Below are 18,489 nucleotides of genomic sequence, written 5' to 3'. Positions count from 1 at the left end.
TATTGGTATTATTATTTCAATTTGGAAACAGAAAGTAAGGCACACCAACAATTCGTGTTAACCAAACCAGCATTAGTAATGAAACACTAATAAAGCAAGCATTAATTCATCTACGTTTAAAACTTCTTCTTTTTTAATCCAGTCTCCATAGTATTTGCCTCAGCCATTTCTATAACAATCTGATATTTGACTAAAAAACAAACAAAAAAGATAAAATAGTGTATCCAAACACTTTTAAGCCTTCTTGCTTCACCCCTCTCTTTTTGTTTTAAATCTTCACAGCCTTTGATTCCATTCCAGTTAACATTTTTTACACTCCTCTGAGTAAATGTTCAATATTCTGCACCTCAATTTTTACACAGTTCATTTAGGGTGGCTCGTAGCTGTTTGCATGCACCAGTGTTCTCTCTGCACTGGTCTGTGTGCTCAACTTCTTCAGACACCATATATATCCATTCGGTGCTTTGTATTTCGGGTTCAGAACTCTTCATCTTTTTGTTCTCCTAACTGTATCTTCTTTGGAGTCTCTTTGGTCTGTTTGACTTGATACTTCCAAAATCGTGTCTGGTGATTTTTTTTTTCAGAGTACATTTCAGTCTTTTCACTCCCTTTGGCCACACTCCTCCCTTTCTGGCTTTCTTAACTTCCACAGTTTCAGAGCCAAGTTCACAACTCCTTTTGTTTGATTCTTTTCTCTGTTGTACTTGCTCTTGATCTCTATTTTCACTCAACACTTCTCCTTCATTTACTTTTTTTTATTTTTATGAACTGTTATGTAGCGCGTGACTCACCCGGGGGCATCTCAGCGCTTGCCTAGAGGATAACAAAAGCAAGTCCAGATGTAATTACTCAATAGGCGAATAGAGTTAAAACAAGAAGGCTTTAAGTTGTTTTCTAAAAACCAGACAGGACGTAGATTTACGCAGGGCCTCTGGTAGCGAGCTCCATTACTTGGGAGCAATGTATGAAAAAGCTCTGCCACCCATACGCGTTAGACGGATACGGGGGGCCTTCAGAAGGGCCAGTGAATTAGACCTTAGATTGCGTCCAGACATCTGTTTACAGAGCTTTTTTTGCAGATAGCGGGGGCCCAATCCCTTGATTGCTTTGAAAGAGAGACAACAGATCTTAAAAAAAGATCTTTTTTTCACTGGGAGCCAGTGAAGCTCTCTGAGCAGGGAAAGAGATAGGGATCCCGGGGGGTGATTTAAGACCATCCTCGCTGTGGTGATTTGGATCACTTGAAGTTTAGCTAGCGTAGTCTCAACCACTTCCGCCAACAGCCATCGCCTGGACCATTGTTCTGCAAAGTTTTAATGGCAGATAGGGGAGTAGCCTACGTAGGAGGCGAAGACTGTAATAGCATGCACCTAAAATGTTCTTGATGTTGTTATTTCATGGTGAGCTTGTGATCCAATTGTATTCCTAGGCTTTTTACTTAGGAGGTAGGGCAGGGGGCCTATCCCAGCTGGGGAGGCCACCAATCGGCCGACCAGGTGTTGGCGGCTCTGCCAAGAAGCATAAACTAGGTTTTCCCCGGGTTGAGTTGAAGACAACATTCAGTCATCCATTTTGAGGTTGCTAGCATTCCCGCCGAGAAATGCAGTTTCTCATCGATATGGTTGGAGCCAATTGGAAATAACAGCTGGGTATCGTCGGCATACGATACGATCTCAAAGCCGAATGATTGAACGATCTTGGCCAGAGGAGCCATATACACATTAAAAAGTGTGGGGCTTAGGCATGAGCCCTGAGGTACTACCTTGTCCAGCAAGGATTTTTGAGATGTAAATGGACCCAGAGTAGTGGTTTGCCATCTATCGGTTAGGAAGTTCTTAAGCCACCGCAGCGCTGAGCCCCTGACACCACACTCATGTAGCCTCTTCACTAGCAGTCGATGAGAGATAGTATCGAATGCTGCGGAGAGGTCCAAGAGGATCAGTATCATGGATCCTCCAGCATCAAGAGTTTGTCTCAATAAGTCAGTGACAGCCAGAATGGCCGTCTCTGTACTAAAACCCTTGCGAAAGCCCGACTGTGAAGGGTCGAGAATATCATTAAGTTCTAAATACTGGCTGAGTTGTTTATTTATTACAATTTCCAATGTTTTACCAAGCAAGGGCAGCAGGGATATCTGTCTGTAATTGCTGAGCACCTGAGGGTCTGCAGATGGTTTCTTAAGGATGGGCCGGACGTGGGCTTCCTTCCAGTTGGCCGGGATAAGACCAGTTAAGATGGAAGAATTAAAAAAAAAAAAAAGAATTGCAGGAGCACACACAGGGGAAAGAAGGGCCATAATGTTGGGGGAGCATAAGTCACCCGGTGAGCCAGATTTAGCTACCGACAATAGATTGCTAGTCTCTTCCAGCGAAATGGTCTCTAAACTGGTTGAGATGACAAGCGGTGGATGTTGTAAAGGCATCCAGATTCTTAGTGAATTTGGTGTTATTAGTGCTTGTAGGAGGAAAATTGGCATAGATCAAATACATTTTTTCTTGAAAAAAGTATGCTATTGAGTCACAAAGTAGCTGGTATTCTGGTGATGTTTGTTTGCCTGCTGGAGGGAATGAGAAGTCCTTGACAATGTTAAACGATGCTTTAGAGGAGTTGCTAGATTGTTCTATTTGATTACAAAAATACAAACATCTGGCAGTTTAAATTGTTTGATGATAATGGGATAAGGCTGATTTGTGAGTTAGTTTATCGGCAAGGTTTTTTGTACATCTCCATCGTCTCTCTAAAGCTTTACATAATGACTTTTTAGTTTTCAAGTCGCCTGAGTACCAGGGGGCAGAAGGCCGCAGAGTGACTGGGTTCTTCTTACACTCAGAAATAACTACATCAAACTTCTTTACTAAAGCAGAGTTAAAACTGGCCAACATATCCGAGGCATCCTGGCAATATTGCCCAGGGTCCAGATTGAATTGAGGGAATATCTCATTAAAAGCTTCCAGGGTGAGTTTTTACCAAGGCCTGCGCCTTTCAGTCTTTACTGGCTTCGGGTGACTCACGTAAACTGTGCCAATTTGGGGCAGGAGCGTGAATTGGATCATACAATGATCTGTCCATATAAGGGTGAGCAGGGGATGTATCCTTAACCGCTCTGAATTTGTAAAGATAAGATCTAGCGTGTGGCCTGCACAGTGAGTGGGCCCAAGCATCCTTTGTGATAGACCAATGTCGCCTAAGCCTTTCTCTATTTTGTGTCCCAAATATTGAACCTCTTTTTAACAAAGTTGTAATTTAGCTGGTGACACCTTATGCCTACCTACTGCCAAATGGTTCAGCAGAGCAATTGTATCTCTCACACATGCTTCTCGTGTCTTTGATGCAACAAGTAAATCATCGATGTACGGCACCAACACTAAGTCTTCCGACATTACCAGTGACTCTGGACACTTTTTCAATATCTGATTGAAAATTGAAGGACTCTTTGTATACCCTTGAGGAACTCTTCACCATGCTAAAACACAGTCTCTGAACCGGAACACTAAGGGATATTGGCTGTCTGGATGCAAAGATATCGAGAAATGCTTGGCACAAATCAATTACTGTGAACCACTCTGCATCACTGGGAATTTGATAAAAAATCACTGCTGGGTTTGGCACTGTTGGACAGCAAGGTACCACAATCTTATTCACCTTACTCAGGTCCTGAACTATCCTTTACTTACTGCTCAGTTTTTTAATACCCATAATAGATGAGTTACAAGGACTCCCTAATATCTCTCTTAAAATGCCATGTTCAATCATTTGCTCAATTACAGGCATAACTCCTGCAATAGTCTCTGGGCTCAGTTTATACTGTGGCGTTTTTTTGAAAATTCTGCTCCCTGTTTGACTGAAATTTGGCTAGGATCAACTCATTTCATCAATCCAATGTCTTTCCCTGAAAAATCCCACACATCAGTCATCACTGTTTTTCTCAACTCAACAGGCTGATCTTTTGCTGTAACAAAAGGATATAAATCAATCACTTCTGTCCCTTGCCGTGCCATCATCACTTTGGACGCAACATCCTCATTTGGCGTTTAGAAAGCAGTGCCATTCGGTGTACAATAGATGGTGCAATTCATTTTACATAACAAGTCTCTACCCAAAAGGTTTACTGGACTTGTGTCAAACACCACAAACTGATGCAAATCTCTAAACTCTCCAATGTGCACGTTCATTGGTTTTGTCACTGGAGTTTTGCTAAACTGATTCAAGTCACCCACAGCTTGGATAGTCTCTCCCGAGAGGGGTAGGTTTGGAATTTCCACTGTTCTCACTGTAGAACGGGTAGCACCAGTGTCCACAAGGAATGAAATAACATTACCTTCTATTTTCCCATCCACAAAAGGACCACACTGATCTACAACAAGAGATGCGCCAAGCACGCACACCTCCTCCCCCCCTCAGTCACCGTCATTGAGATGCATCTGAATCACTCTCATGACACTACACTAGTATTATGATACCATTTGTACATTTTGATTCTTACCAACTTGTTCACCTGTATAGAATCCAGCATTCGCACTGTATCTCTGTACCTGAGCATTCACATTATTAGGCATTGGAGCTTTTTGGTATTTGTACCTGCTGTACCTGTTGGAACTGTGGTGAAACTACCTGTTGCTGCTGCAGCTGCTGTTGATTCACAACCACCTCATTCTGCATCTGTGGATTAAAATTTTGATTCATTCCATTATTTCCCAATTAGGTCCTATACTCGTTCTTCCAATGTCCGAATTTTCCCCACGCATGACAAGGACATTTCTTTTTCATATTTTCCTTACTACCTTTAACTCTACCTTTTCCCTAAATCTGAACCTGAACACTACCATTTGTCACAATACCATTCACATTAGGAATCTGACCATTTTGAACATTCTGATTCTGCCCTTTTACTCGAAAACCTATTTGAGGATAATCAACAACATTCCCATTCTTCTGTGCTGCTTTCAGTTGTGCCCACATCATTTTATTATTTTCTTATGTCTTGACTCAATATCATCACTATACTAACTACAATATTTTGCATACCGCAGTATTTTGTCCACTGTTTTGTTTTGCCAGCAAATCAGGTGCTGCTGAATCATGTTGCTAATCTCTGGTTTCAATCCAAACACAAACTTATTTACAAAGTGTACCATATCTTTGTCAGTTATGCTGTCAAAACCACTATACTGCTTAAACACCTGTAAAAGTCTCTCATGAAAGGCATGCACTGATTCTTTTGACTCCTGAGTCGTTCTATCAACATTACCCAATCTGCCTCTTTTGGGGAAATCTTACTCTTCAAGTAGGTAATTACTTAATTATATTTCTTCATCACCTCTTCTGACGGGGCTCCAGTTTTAACATCTCTAGGATATTCTTCTTTCTGCCAATCTACTGCAATTTTACACTCAGTCCACAATTCAGCTGGAACCACAATCTCAAAGAAACTATCTAAATCTTTCAACAAAACTTTTGCAACTTTCACAAACCTTTCTACTTGTTTATACCATTCAACAGGTTTTTCTCTCAATCTAGGAAACTCCTTCATAAAAGACAATATGTTCTACCTTCGACCAAGGAATGGGGACATATCCACCACCTGGAACTTCTCATTGAATATATCATTTCAGCAGTCCTTGTCTCTGTTCCTTTCTCCCTAATCGAAAGCAAAGGAGATAATCTTGTACCCGTATTTGCAAGCTTTTTGTCTTTCTTTTTAGCCCATCTAGCATTCCAACGTTCCAATTCACCCCATCTCTTCAAGGTATTAACCAACTCTTTTATCTGCAGTCGTTTACCAGATGCATTCAAACTCTCTAAATCCTTGTCACTAAAATCTAATCTATATGTCTTTTGCAAAGCTTTTGATTTTTCAATGTCCACTCCATATGCCTGTGCAGCTTCAACAAACCTCTCATGCAAGCTCTTTGCTCTCATCGTAATATTCATACACAAGAAGAACAACTCTTCTTCCTGGTATTTATTCAATCTCTCTAGACTAAGCATATCTAGAATAATTACTTCCAAATATGCTTTCAATCTGGTCACATGCATACTCGGTCTAATTTTACTAGACACCATCCCTCTGATCCATTCATCTAATTCTTCTGGTGACGGTCCTACTGATCCCCCTGAAGCGGGAGTTACTTCTCTCGCATTTTGCATCAATCTTCTAGAGTCTACTTGCACACTTCTCTTTAGAGTTTCTATTTGTCTCTCTGCTATATTAATCACATTTCCCATTTCATTTGCTCCAACATCCTTATTACTCCTAACATTATTCATTGGTACTGTATGCTGCATGTATCGGCAAAATATTCTGGCCCTCACTATATAATGGGACAATGGGACCAATTGTCACCAGAACTGACAATGCCTCTGCATTCAAACTCATTTGGTTAATGCTTTGTGTCAATTCATCTTTTGCCTTATTAATTACATCTACATCTCTCTCCTGTGAAGACTGTGGAACTTGTGAAGCTTGTGGAGCTTCTATTTCAATTAATGGAGCATTTGGAGTAATTCCTTCCTGATCTTCATGATATGGTGGAGGTCTATTTAATAACATCTCATCCACTAACTATGGGACCAATTGTCACTGGAACTGACAACACATCTGCATTCAAACTCATTTGGTTAATTATTTGTGTCAATTCATCTTTCGCCTTATTTATTACATCTGCATCTCTCTCCTGTGAAGACTGGAGCCTGTGAAGCTCGTGGATCTTGTGGAGCGTCTATTTCAATTAATGGAGCATTTGAGTAATTCTTTCTTGATCTTCAAGATTTGGTGGAGGTCTATTTAATAACATCTCATCCAATAACTCATCATCAACCTCATTTGGATCTGGTTCTGTACTCTCTACATTATTCTTTTTCTCCTTGCATTTCCCTTCAGCCTGATCCTTAGCAACAATCACTGGATATAATCCCTCCGAGATTACATCTCTCCTCTATCATTTCATTAGAGCATACCATTTCGCCATTGCATGTCAACTCACTGTATTTCTATATCTTGTCGCAGACCTGTCTCTCTCTTTTCGATACGCCTCATGTTCCTTTTTTCTCAAGCACCTCATACTGCATAGGTCTAGGATTTGGCCTCAATAAATTCATCTGATTCCTCAAGTTCTCTAAAACCCTCACATAAAAGTACTATTTTCTGGGAAAGCCAAATTCCCATCCAACCAAGTACACGTATGATATCCACGCTCTAGTGTCATAAAAGAAGCAGGCAAACCAGCAGGCCGTAAAGGAACCCCCTCTCTAATGGGTATAGGCTCATCCTTTCTAAAACAAAGTCCTCATCATTTTTAGTAATTTCATTTTAACTCTCTCTCATTCCTCGAAAACTCTGAAATAACAAGGAAATTCTTCTGTAATTCTACTCACACTATTCGTTCACGCTATCCAATACAAGCACGACTCACACCAACCAACCAACCAATAACAGCAAAATACTCTCTGATGACGCTACCGCTAACTGGACAAATGCCAGTGGGGCTCTCTGTGACATCAGTATAACTCCAACTACTGACCCTCCCGTCACAAAATATTACGGCAATGAATTTACAAAGTCTTTTCTAAATAAGAAAATTATTCGAAACAACACAAAACACTGCTGCTTTTTCTGCCCCATTAAAAATAGATAGTTCAAATACTCTAGAAATCCTTTTACAACCAGCGGAATATCGACTAGCGTTACTCCACTTTCAATCAAGCGAAAGAGCTCTTGGTACTTCTTCAGGTGAGCTCTCTACAGTTTCACAATAATCTCCCACTGTTACTAACTCAGAATAGGTCCCTATGCAATATTTACAACCTCTCTCATTGCTTAATATCACACCAGCAGACACAACACTTCTCTAGTGTGTACTTTCCACACTCATCCTCTGCTCCTGAGGCTAAAACATCCCGGTACCTTAGGCAACTCCGTACCCATTACTTCCAGACTACATAAAACGCTAGCACAATATGTTAGTAACCAAATCATTAATTCCAACTATTAATTTGCCAAAATAATTAAAACCATCAAGCTGTTACAAAAACTGATCCAGTGATCCTGGACCAACAAATTTCCCTTACCTGGGCCCAATTCATTACCCAACAAGCCCCTTCACTCTGGGTGAGGGAAGTACCTAATTTACCAATTTTCAATTAGTATATCATCCTCGCATATACCTTGTGGCGTTGCGATCTTTATTTATGTAATCAGGGTTTGGCAAACTAATACCTGGAACTAGTAATACTCATTATAAACCAAATTCAATATCTCTAATAAAGACAAACTCACTTGTATATATATAATGCTTTATCTAAATAATGTGATTGCTCATCAAAATACAGTACAGCTTGAATCATCGTTTACCACACAAGAAACAATAAATGAAAATGACAGAAGTACATCTCAACATCCATGCAATGAGTGAGTGGAGTGGATAGGCGTAGAGACAAAAGATTAGAGACAAAAGACATTTGCAAAAGGATTATGTAAATTCAGATATTATACTAACCCACAAAGGAAATTAAGAAAACTACTCTCTGGCCATGAGAGCAACAAGACCCCTCAAGTAGAGTTGAAGAGCAAAGACTAGGTCAGGATTTATCAAACAGGAACAGTCAGCCCAAATAATAATAGGAGACAGCAATGCAGCTCTCTCCTCCTGCAAAGAAGGAAAAACATGCAAAAACCTAAACCACATCAACACCTCCCACCGGGTTCCTACGATTATACTCTAAAATCCAAAAAGACCAACCCACATTGTATCATAATACACAATTTCTCTTCATTCTGTTGATTAAGGAAGGGGGTGTACTGTCACACCACTATCGTTATAACATTTCTGTTAGACTGTCCATGGTCTTCTTTACTCATTTCATCAACTTTCAGCCCAGGAAATACAAATTCGAGCTGTCGTCATAGTACACATTTCCTCCATCTCGGTCATGTAACATATTTTGTGCTTCGATTGTTCCATTGTTCTGCTTTCTAAGGAAGTGTTCCGCTTCTGAAGATTATTTTGTTCCTCCACGCAAACTTTGGCAGCCACACAGGACCCGTGAAGGACGAACAGTTTTCCACCTTCCTTTTCTCACTCAGATTAAATCCGCATTTATTTACTAAAATGACTCTCAGGCCTTTTCTGCTGAGCAGAAAACCATACTTTTACGGAAAACAAACACATTCATTATTTATTTCTTATAATGTCATACCATAGCGCACCCACCCTGTGTGTTGCAGATACCCATGCTTATCCCAGATTAATGTTATTTCCAACACATATTAGTATAGAAGAATCAATGAGCATTATCCCTTTTATTTTCCATTAGTCATAAGCATTTGCAGCCTACTCCAGCATTTTAGTTTGCGCCTGCGCAGTTTTATTTTCCTTATGTTAGCACTTTTCGCTTTTAGTTTTCACACCACACGATTAATGATTTCACACTAAGGGATTTCAATCCAAGCAGGTTTTATTTCACAAAAAACTTGCTCCTTCACTTCCTTCCCCCTCCTACAGGTATGCTTTCAAAGCAGACAAGCTGTGCTGCGCTGACAGGCTCTGAGAGAACCATGTCAGCCTGGCCTGAGAGGCCTTTATGACATCACAGCAGTGAGTAACTAGTTTTTTTATCAACAGTTGCTCTGTCATAACAGTGGGTTATGAGATTCAGAAACTAAAGTAAATGATAGCGACTCTCTATGAGAGCCATAAGTAACAAATGTATAAACTAACGTGTGCATCCTCTACATCCAAATTTCCTAGAACTAAAATATTCTGTGCACACAAACATTCTGCAAAATGGGGACTACAAGCCATCATTTTCTTTTTTTGTAAGACCTTTATTCGTAGCAACAGATGGTTACACAGCCAGGAGCCTACAACCCTGGGGCCGGCTGCGATAGAATTAAGGTGCATTTTCTACGTGTATTGTACACAGCCATACAGCCGACAACATCTGTCCTGCGGCGTAAAGCACATAAATTAGGCCTTGTTTTTTAACAAATTTTGTTGGTGTATTAGAACATACACAGTAAATACTAACAATAAACCCCAACAAAGAGACCCTCACATGTCAGTTGTCCACATCAATAAGTACAGTGTAACCACATCGTTTCATCTTTCTTGAACACCTCTCCCTCCAACCCCTAACGACACCAGTACACTCAGCTCTCATCATCGGCAACCTCCAGTGTCACTCCGTGTCACTCTCCAACGTGGCCAAATATTCAGTGAGATATAACCAAAAGTCTTTCGGCCTAGATCGTAGTGGCAGGCTTTCTTCGTACGTCAGTAGTTTGTCCCTACAGCTGGACATATCTTGTAACCATTTTAGTGTAGTGGGTACCTGAGTAGTGTGCCAGTATTTTGATACCTGCCGCTTGGCTAACAACAAGGCGACCGCACAGAACTTACGCTTAGATGATTTGAGCTGCGGTACAATGCCCAACAAGCAGCATCGGATTGTGCAGTCCCACCTCAACCCCCACCATTGTAGACAACTTAGTGACTACCTCTGCCCAGTAGTCCTGTATTTTGGAGCAACACCAGGCCAGATGGATAAAATCTGCATCCTCTACACCACATCTTTTGCATCTGGTGTCATCCCGCATGCCATATCTACCCATTCGCGCCGGGGTGTAATATGCCTGATGCAGATACTTGTAGTGTATGATTTTGAGATTTCCGTTAAGGGTCAGAATCTGTGTAAGCGCACACGTCTGTTCCCATTCCCTCTCTGTCAATGGGCTTTCTAACACCAAGTCCCATCTAGCCTTGGCCCTATTCGTGGACTGTGGAATCTCAGCCTGTGCAACGGAGTATAGTCTCGATGTCAGGTGCGACAGATTCTGTGTTGAATGATAAGTTGTAGGGTATCTAATGTAGCCGGTTCTTCAGGAAAGGTAGGGTATAATTCCATCATGGCTCTCTTCAGTCTATAATGTGTGAAATAAAACAACTGTGACTTGTTGTGTATGTACTGGAGTTCCGCAATGTCTACGAATCTACCCTCGTTAAATAAGTCTCCCATCTGTGCAATGCCCACCTGCTGTAATAACGACATTCCCACCTTCTCGCGTGTGACAGATAGTGCTGAGTGATCATGTAGTGGCATGTTTCGTGCATAAAGCGGGATTTTGTGAGCCAACCTCCCAAGTTCGTGCCACGCCCTGATGGTAGTGTCAACTGTATTAATGTCGCGAGCGTATAGTGGCGGGCGTTTGTACGAGAGGATGGCGGTAAGAGGGACCGGACTCGCATCACCCTCCTCGATCGCTGTGTGAGTTAGATATGGCACCATATGAAACCAATAAGCTGCATACTGTGCTTGAGCGCACAAGTAGTACAGTTTAAAATCTGGCACTCCAAATCCTCCCTTGGCATAGGGGAGCGTCAACGTCTGGAGGTCGATCCGCGCTTGTTTCCCTGCCCAAATGAGTTGTAGTATCAGTGACTTAATTCGAAGGAATACTTCTTCCGGAGGGGTAATGGGGATATTATTGAATAAATACAGAAGTTTGTGCAAAATATTCATTTTAACTATTGCAATACGGTCTGCTAGAGACAACGGAAGCAGTATCCAGCGCCTTAGTTTGTCTTCCAGTTTGGATATTGTTACGCCCTAGTTTGCGCGGATCACTATGTCCGGATCCCTATGGAACAGCACTCACAAATATCGCAACGGCTCGGTCTGCCACTCCAGGGGGTATTCAATATCAAAGGGAGCCGTAGTGTCTGTGAAGGGAATGATGGAGGATTTTGACCAGTTGATTGTTAGCCCCGAGTGCCCGCCGAATTTGATGTACTCCCTCAACAGCTGGTTTAGGTGTTTGTTTGGATCGCGAACGTAAAGCCCCATGTTGTCCGCGTACAATGATATGTGCAGCAGACGAGCGGGGAATTGCAGGGCAGATGATTTATAGTTCTGCCGTATAATGCAGGCCAGTGGTTCCAATGCCAGGGCGAATATCAGGGGAGAGAGCGGGCAACCCTGCCTGGTACCGCGTACCACTGCAAAACTGTCGGACAAGTACCCGTTTACTCGGACCTTGGCTCGTGGTTTAGTGTATATTAGGGATACCCACAGGACAAACCTTTTCGGGAAGCCCATACGGTGCAGCACCGCAATCAAATATCTCCATTCGATGGAATCGAACGCCTTTGCAGCGTCCAGTAGCACCACTACCGCCTTCGTTGTAGGTTGGAGATAATGGGCTAGGGCGAACATCGTCCGTGTATTATGGGACGTGGATCGGGTCGGGACAAAGCCTGCCTGGTCAGGTAACACAAAGTTGGTCATTAGTGGTGTTAGTCTCATAGCCATGATCTTTGCTAGAATTTTGGAATCATCATTTATCAGTGATAGCGGCCTATAGGAGTCACATTGGGTCGGGTCCTTGGGTGGTTTCAGAAGAGCTATAATTACCGCTTCACGGAGCGTCAGGGGAAGCTCGCCCTGGTCGAAAGCGGCCCCGTACATCTCCGTCAGCCGGGGAGCAAGGATATCCACGTAGTGTTTATAAAATTTGTTCGTGTACCCATCTGGGCCTGGTGCTTTACCATTCGGCAGTGTTTTTATCACCTCCGTGACTTCCACAACCGTGATGGGTGCCGCCAAGTATTCCCTCTGGTGGTCAGACAGCCACGCTATGGCCACCTCCCTAAAGTATTCGTTGATATCATCTGTTGAGGCTATTGGCTGTGATGTGTATAGTGTACTATAGGAAGTGACAAAACTTTGTAACATATCCGTCGTTTGTGTCAGCATAATATCATTCTCAGTTTTAATGCCAAGGACCGTAGTGTGTTTCTTGCCCTCACAAATATTTGCCGCCAACAGCCCACCGGGCCTGCCTCCCTCCCCAAAATTTCTAGCAGTGTGTTTTTTATCCATATACTTTATTTCGTCGTCTACTAGATTCTGATGTTCTGTGTGCAATGTGCGTAGTCGTCCCAGAATCGTAACATCTTGAGTGGTTTCGTATTCCCTTTCCAAATCCCTCATTTGTGTGTCGCATCTTTTAATCTGTTGTCTGATGTCTCGAAGTATGCCGATAGTGGTGCTCATGCACACCCCTCGAACTATTTCCTTAAAGGATTCCCACAGTAGGCATGGGTCATAGACCGCCGGTTCGTTCAGCAGGAAATAGTCTTTGATTGCTGCATGGATAGTGTCGGCGTACATTATGTCAGTTAAAGCACGTGAGTTAAATATCCATTGAAAGGGAGGTGGGGTGTGATCCGGGATGGATAATTTCAGTAAAACCGGATTGTGGTCCGATAGTGTTCTAGGAAGGACGTGAACGTCACTAGACCAATGTATGATATCATCAGTGCCTAGCCAATAGTCTAAACGGGACCAACTATTGTGGTATGCAGAAATGTGTGTGGCCCCCGGTTCCGTGGGAAATTTGTGTCTCCATATGTCCGTTAGCCTCACGTCCGCCAGTATACGTGGAGTTTTGTTCTGGCATTTTTATGTGGTTCGATGGACTAAGCGGATCGGTCTACACCATCAGCAAGGGTCACATTCCAATCCCCCTGCATATTATCCTAGTGTGTGTGAATTGTTGTAAGTGTCCCCACAATTCCTGAAAGAAGTCGGGAGAATCCACATTAGGGCCATACACATTAAGCAAAGTCAGTGTCTTACCACGAAGTGTCCTCGATACAATAACATATCTGCCCCCTGGGTCCTGCACCACCCGCAAAACTGTGAAATTTAACCCTTTCCGCAACAGCAACATTACCCCTCTAGAGTAGGAGGAATACGTAGCGACATGGACAGATTCGGCCCATTTGAGGCCTATGGATTGATGCGTGTTCGGAGCAATGTGTGTCTCTTGTAAAAACGCAATGTCTATATAGTGCCTGTTCAGGTATGCAAACACGCGCCTAATTTTCTTGGGTTGTGTTAAGCCCCGCACATTCCACGTTAGTAGTTTTATGTGCGCATTAGTTGGTTGAGTCGACCTCTGAGTCATCGGTAAGGTGGTGGTGTTTGCATATGTTGCGCATTATAATAACGGCAGGGGTCCTCTGAGACGTGTCCAAGTGTAATCACGTGTATACAAATGTTTTCCATTTCTTCAAGATGTAATCGATAGACAATATCTGACTGTAAAGGCCTAAAAACATCAATAGTCATCACTTCCCGCCCTCCCCCTCCCACTCCAGCAGCCCAAACATGCCGAAGCCATTCTCCCCCCCCAAATGCCCTCGACAACAACTCGGGGCTAAACATCAAAACCAGTCCTACCAAACTTTTGTGGGGAGCTCCCTATTGGAGGTCCGCTGGGGACACAACTCTCCATCCAACCAAATGGATGTGGACGGCATTTATGACGTTAGTGAAAGTAGACGTGTCATTACTCAATACCCCTGGCCGATCCCAGCCCCTTTTCTGCAAGAACTCAATTGACCACTAGGTGGTGCCACGCAATCTCTCACTCCCAGCCCGCACAAGCTCGATGGTGAACTTGACAATCTGCATCGGACTTATGTCTATTGCACGTGTGGGAATATCCTGTGCCATTTCAATTAAAAACCATCATGTTCCTCCATTCAGCAGAATGACCCATGTCCCCAACTTCTTCAACAAAACAAATAACAATATCGTGTGTAGGCAGCGAAGCACAAGAGCGGTTATTTTGAGCGGGAAGTGTTCATCGTTCACTGGCATCCCCACAGCTTTCTATGCTCAGAGCCAACACACATCCCCCATGAATGCACACAGAATTGCCTGCTGTTATCTCCCCGGGCGTCCCGGCAAAGGCTCAGGCCATGGGAAGGGATCCCAAAACAGCTACTGGTGAACTCTTTGCCAACACTGATTGTCGTTCATCACAGTAATATAAAAACCATGTCAGTCATAATGAGGTCTGTTCCTGGCAATTAAGCACATACACCTAAACACGTTTTAAATAGGCGCCTGAAATATTATCACAGTTCACAGAAAGAGCTGAATACAAAATATACAAACATTAATACTGAATATTCAAACAATTACATGACACCAAAGTGCAACTTGAAATACAATACATACATTCCAAATCAATTGTGATCAAGAAACATTACATAAGACATGAACGAAAAAACCAGTCCTTTAACTAAAATACCAGTGGACAGGCTGAATTAGGGATGGAAAACAACTGCCTGTATTAATGTTTGTATATTTTGTATATTCATTGTGCACACAATTGTTTGTTTTTGCCTTTGACTTGACTGTTATTGACAGCGTTTTCCTTTTGATGACATGTTTTTATGAATTTTCAAACTTGATTATGAATTAAAATAAATGTTTTGCTAAACAAATGGCTTGGTCACGCAGTACACATGGGCTGTGTGGGTTCTAATTTGCATTTAAAGTATCCTGGCTAGCCACTTTTTTCTGTTTCGCAACTGTTGTGGTCTAGGCTGGTCAGTCTGTTGGACCCAAAACCTTTTTGTATACATAGTGCAGGGACAAAGGCAGGAATAAACTGTATCCTTTATAAATACATTGAAATTCCTGCTCTTTCCCTGACATTCAGAGCAGCAAGGTGACTTGCTGCTATGCGAGAATTTGCCATAAATATGGCCCCAAGCTCATAATGGCCGTAATTATACCCGTACACGTTGTTTGCACACTGCACATATAAGCAGCTATTCTGTATGATACACAGTCCATTTTTTCACACTATATCCCATTTTCTTTCTCTTGCAGGCAGATAATGAAGATCACCCGATCCTACTTTAGCATGGTTCTAATAAACAAATATGGCGTCGACTGTGAGCGCTACGTAGAACCAGTGACCGCTGAGGAGATATTCACGTATATTGACACCTACCTGCTAAGTCGTGAGGAAGTTGCCCATCGTGCAACAAGAACAGACACATGTGAATAGTCACCTTGGATAAGTTCATGCCAGAACAAAAGCCAAAGTGCCACATTCAAAGTCACTACATAATTAATCCAGACCAAATCCTCTACTATTATACTATTACAGTGTTGTAAGAATCACTAATGGACAAAAAGCCACTTCAGTTTCCATACTGAGACTCTCGGTTCCAGATGGACGTTTCCTGAAAACTAAAAAGAAACAACACCACTTGTCAGGTCAAACCTTGAGAAAAAATATTGGGGTTACCAGAATTATCACAAGTGTTAAATGTTCCATTTTATTAATGCATTTATTTTTTGATCTTTAGTTGAAGCATTTTACGAATGAGTCTTTGAGTGTTCTTCAATGTAGAATTTTTCTGTTGAATTTATAAGGTTTGGAAGTTATAGTATGGAGATGTTGTATTATATTCATACACTGATATCAAAAACTTACCTCAATATTGTATAACCCTGGTACAAACCGACGTCACAGTTGACTTTCATACCACAGCATGACCTCAACCATCTCTTCCATGCTGATGGCCTTTATACCAAAACTATGAACTAACTTAGTGGCAGCAGATAGGTAAAGACTCCATGTGCTCAACTAATCAGAAATGGTTTTGTGCCTTGAATTTCTTATCTTTATTTTGACTTCAAGTGACTTTAAAATTTGACTACAGGGCATTCGGTCTTGGTCGTTTCTTAGGTTCTGAAGTGAAGAGAAATCATACGTTTTTTTGTTTTGCTGATAGTGTTGTGAATCCAGTGCATTTGAACATCAAATGCCTGTTTGTGTCCTATAGAGTATGCATTTACTTAATGATGTGATTGTATTTTTCCTTTATCACGTGAAATATATTTTAGTAATAGTTCACACTCCTATTACAAAGTGAAAACATGGTTGCTACACGTTAGTATTTAATTATGTAGTCCAACTTTGATTTATGTGAATTTACACTTCCACAGGGTGCTTGTTTACAATATGACACATTAGTAAAAACGTGATGAATAATCATGGAATTGCAGACCTGTAATGCAATCCTTGCTTGTTTCACAACATTCAACAGTAACTGAACTTATAACCCATTGAAACTCAGAAAATGGCCCTGAAGTACACTTCTCCTCTAAGCCCAAGATTGTATCCTCATTGAAGTTTGAATTTCTGCTGCTGTGCTTTAGACTGGAAGGTGATCATAGCAACGATTATTTAAAAGCAAGCATTGGTAAATGAACCAGGTTTCGCCTTCTTGATTAATAATAAGCTGTTTTTGTTGCAAGATGTAGCTTGATGAGTAGTCATACAATATAAGTTACAGAAAGTCTGTTAAAGTGTTATGACTTTTTTGTGTATAAAAGGCAATATATTGTGCTATTACTAGTGGTATAGTCCGGGTAAGTAAACATTTTGAAATGAAAGAGGGAATTAATTGATGTAATTGCATTTATATAGAGCTTACTACCCGTGGCGAGGCATTGAAGCACTTTATCGGCAAGTAGCATGCTACTTCGTTAGTGGTGAATTAGTATAGTGTAATATGAAATTAATTTGAGAGGTGGATATGTTAGTCTGTTATTTGGATTGAGAAGGATAGTGGAAGGATAGAAGAGGGAAAAGGTTTCCATTTATATTGCGTTTACTTCCTCTGATGCGGTGTTGAAGCGCTTTTAGGCAAGTAGCACGCTACTCGGGACCCAAAAAAGGATAAGTGGTAAATTCATCTGGGGAGATACTTAATTAATTTGAGTGGAGGACATGTTAGTCTTTTATTTGGATTAAAATGGAATAGTGAGGGATAGAAGAGGGAAGGGTCTATAAAGTTTTTTTTAATTTTAGAGTTCATAGCAGTAGGAGGGGTTTGGAAGAAGTAAAGGGAAGGTAGAGGGGGAAGAGTCAGAGGAAAAGGTTTAGAAAGGTTTGTTTGGGTGATCTGAATAGTAAAAGAGGTATGAGATGATGCAAGGAGATTAGAGGAGGGAAGTGTCTAGAAAGGGTTACTTTGGGGATTATAGTAGTGGTTTAGGGTTTTGGATGAATGACAGAGTGGAGGTAGAGAATACATTGATAGATGGTAAGGGTGAGAAATAGGTAATGCATTGGAGAGAGTATTAGAATGAGGTTTGAGATGAGTCAGAGTAGAGGTAGAGGACATATTGAACTAGATATAGGGTAGTGCATTGGATATGCTGAATTAGAGCAAAGTAATAAATATAAAGACACATAAGTACATAGAAGGTATATATATGCATAAGGAAGGTAATATGTGAAGAATAAAGTTGCACTTAATAAACTCAGTGTTGTTGTACTTTAAATTCATGTATTTGTTTTTATTTTTTGTAATTCAATAGTGAAGCAATTGTACATAGTTATGATAAAAAGATTTACTTATTTATGCAGTCACTTATATACATCTTAAACATAGAATAATGTAATTATAAGTAATATATAATTTTTTTAAGCAGAACTATCGACTATCTAGATCTTTAAAAACATCATTATTATGCATACATTTATACAAAGCAAAATACATATGTGAGTATACATCTATAGTCCAATAAAATGCTTAAATGGAGAGGGATATGCTGTATATTTATGTTTGAGTACAGTGGTTGTGTGGGGAAGAGACAATTCTTGAGTAGTCT

General features: G+C 41.2%; 1 protein-coding gene across 1 annotated transcript in view; it reads left to right on the top strand.

Annotated features, from left to right (window-relative positions):
* SRPX2 (sushi repeat containing protein X-linked 2) overlaps window positions 1–18,159 on the top strand; it is a 204,784-nt gene extending 186,625 nt beyond the window's left edge. The window contains exon 10 of the mRNA XM_086918793.1: window positions 15,688–18,159. Coding sequence (XP_086774919.1) covers window positions 15,688–15,868 — 181 coding nt within the window. The 3' untranslated portion in view covers window positions 15,869–18,159. The remainder of the gene's footprint in view (window positions 1–15,687) is intronic.
* The last annotated feature ends 330 nt before the right edge of the window (window positions 18,160–18,489 follow it).

Source organism: Lissotriton vulgaris, chromosome 4_1, assembly GCF_964263255.1.
Source record: "Lissotriton vulgaris chromosome 4_1, aLisVul1.2, whole genome shotgun sequence".
Lineage (NCBI taxonomy): Eukaryota > Metazoa > Chordata > Amphibia > Caudata > Salamandridae > Lissotriton > Lissotriton vulgaris.
This window is presented reverse-complemented; position numbering and strand designations above follow the sequence as displayed.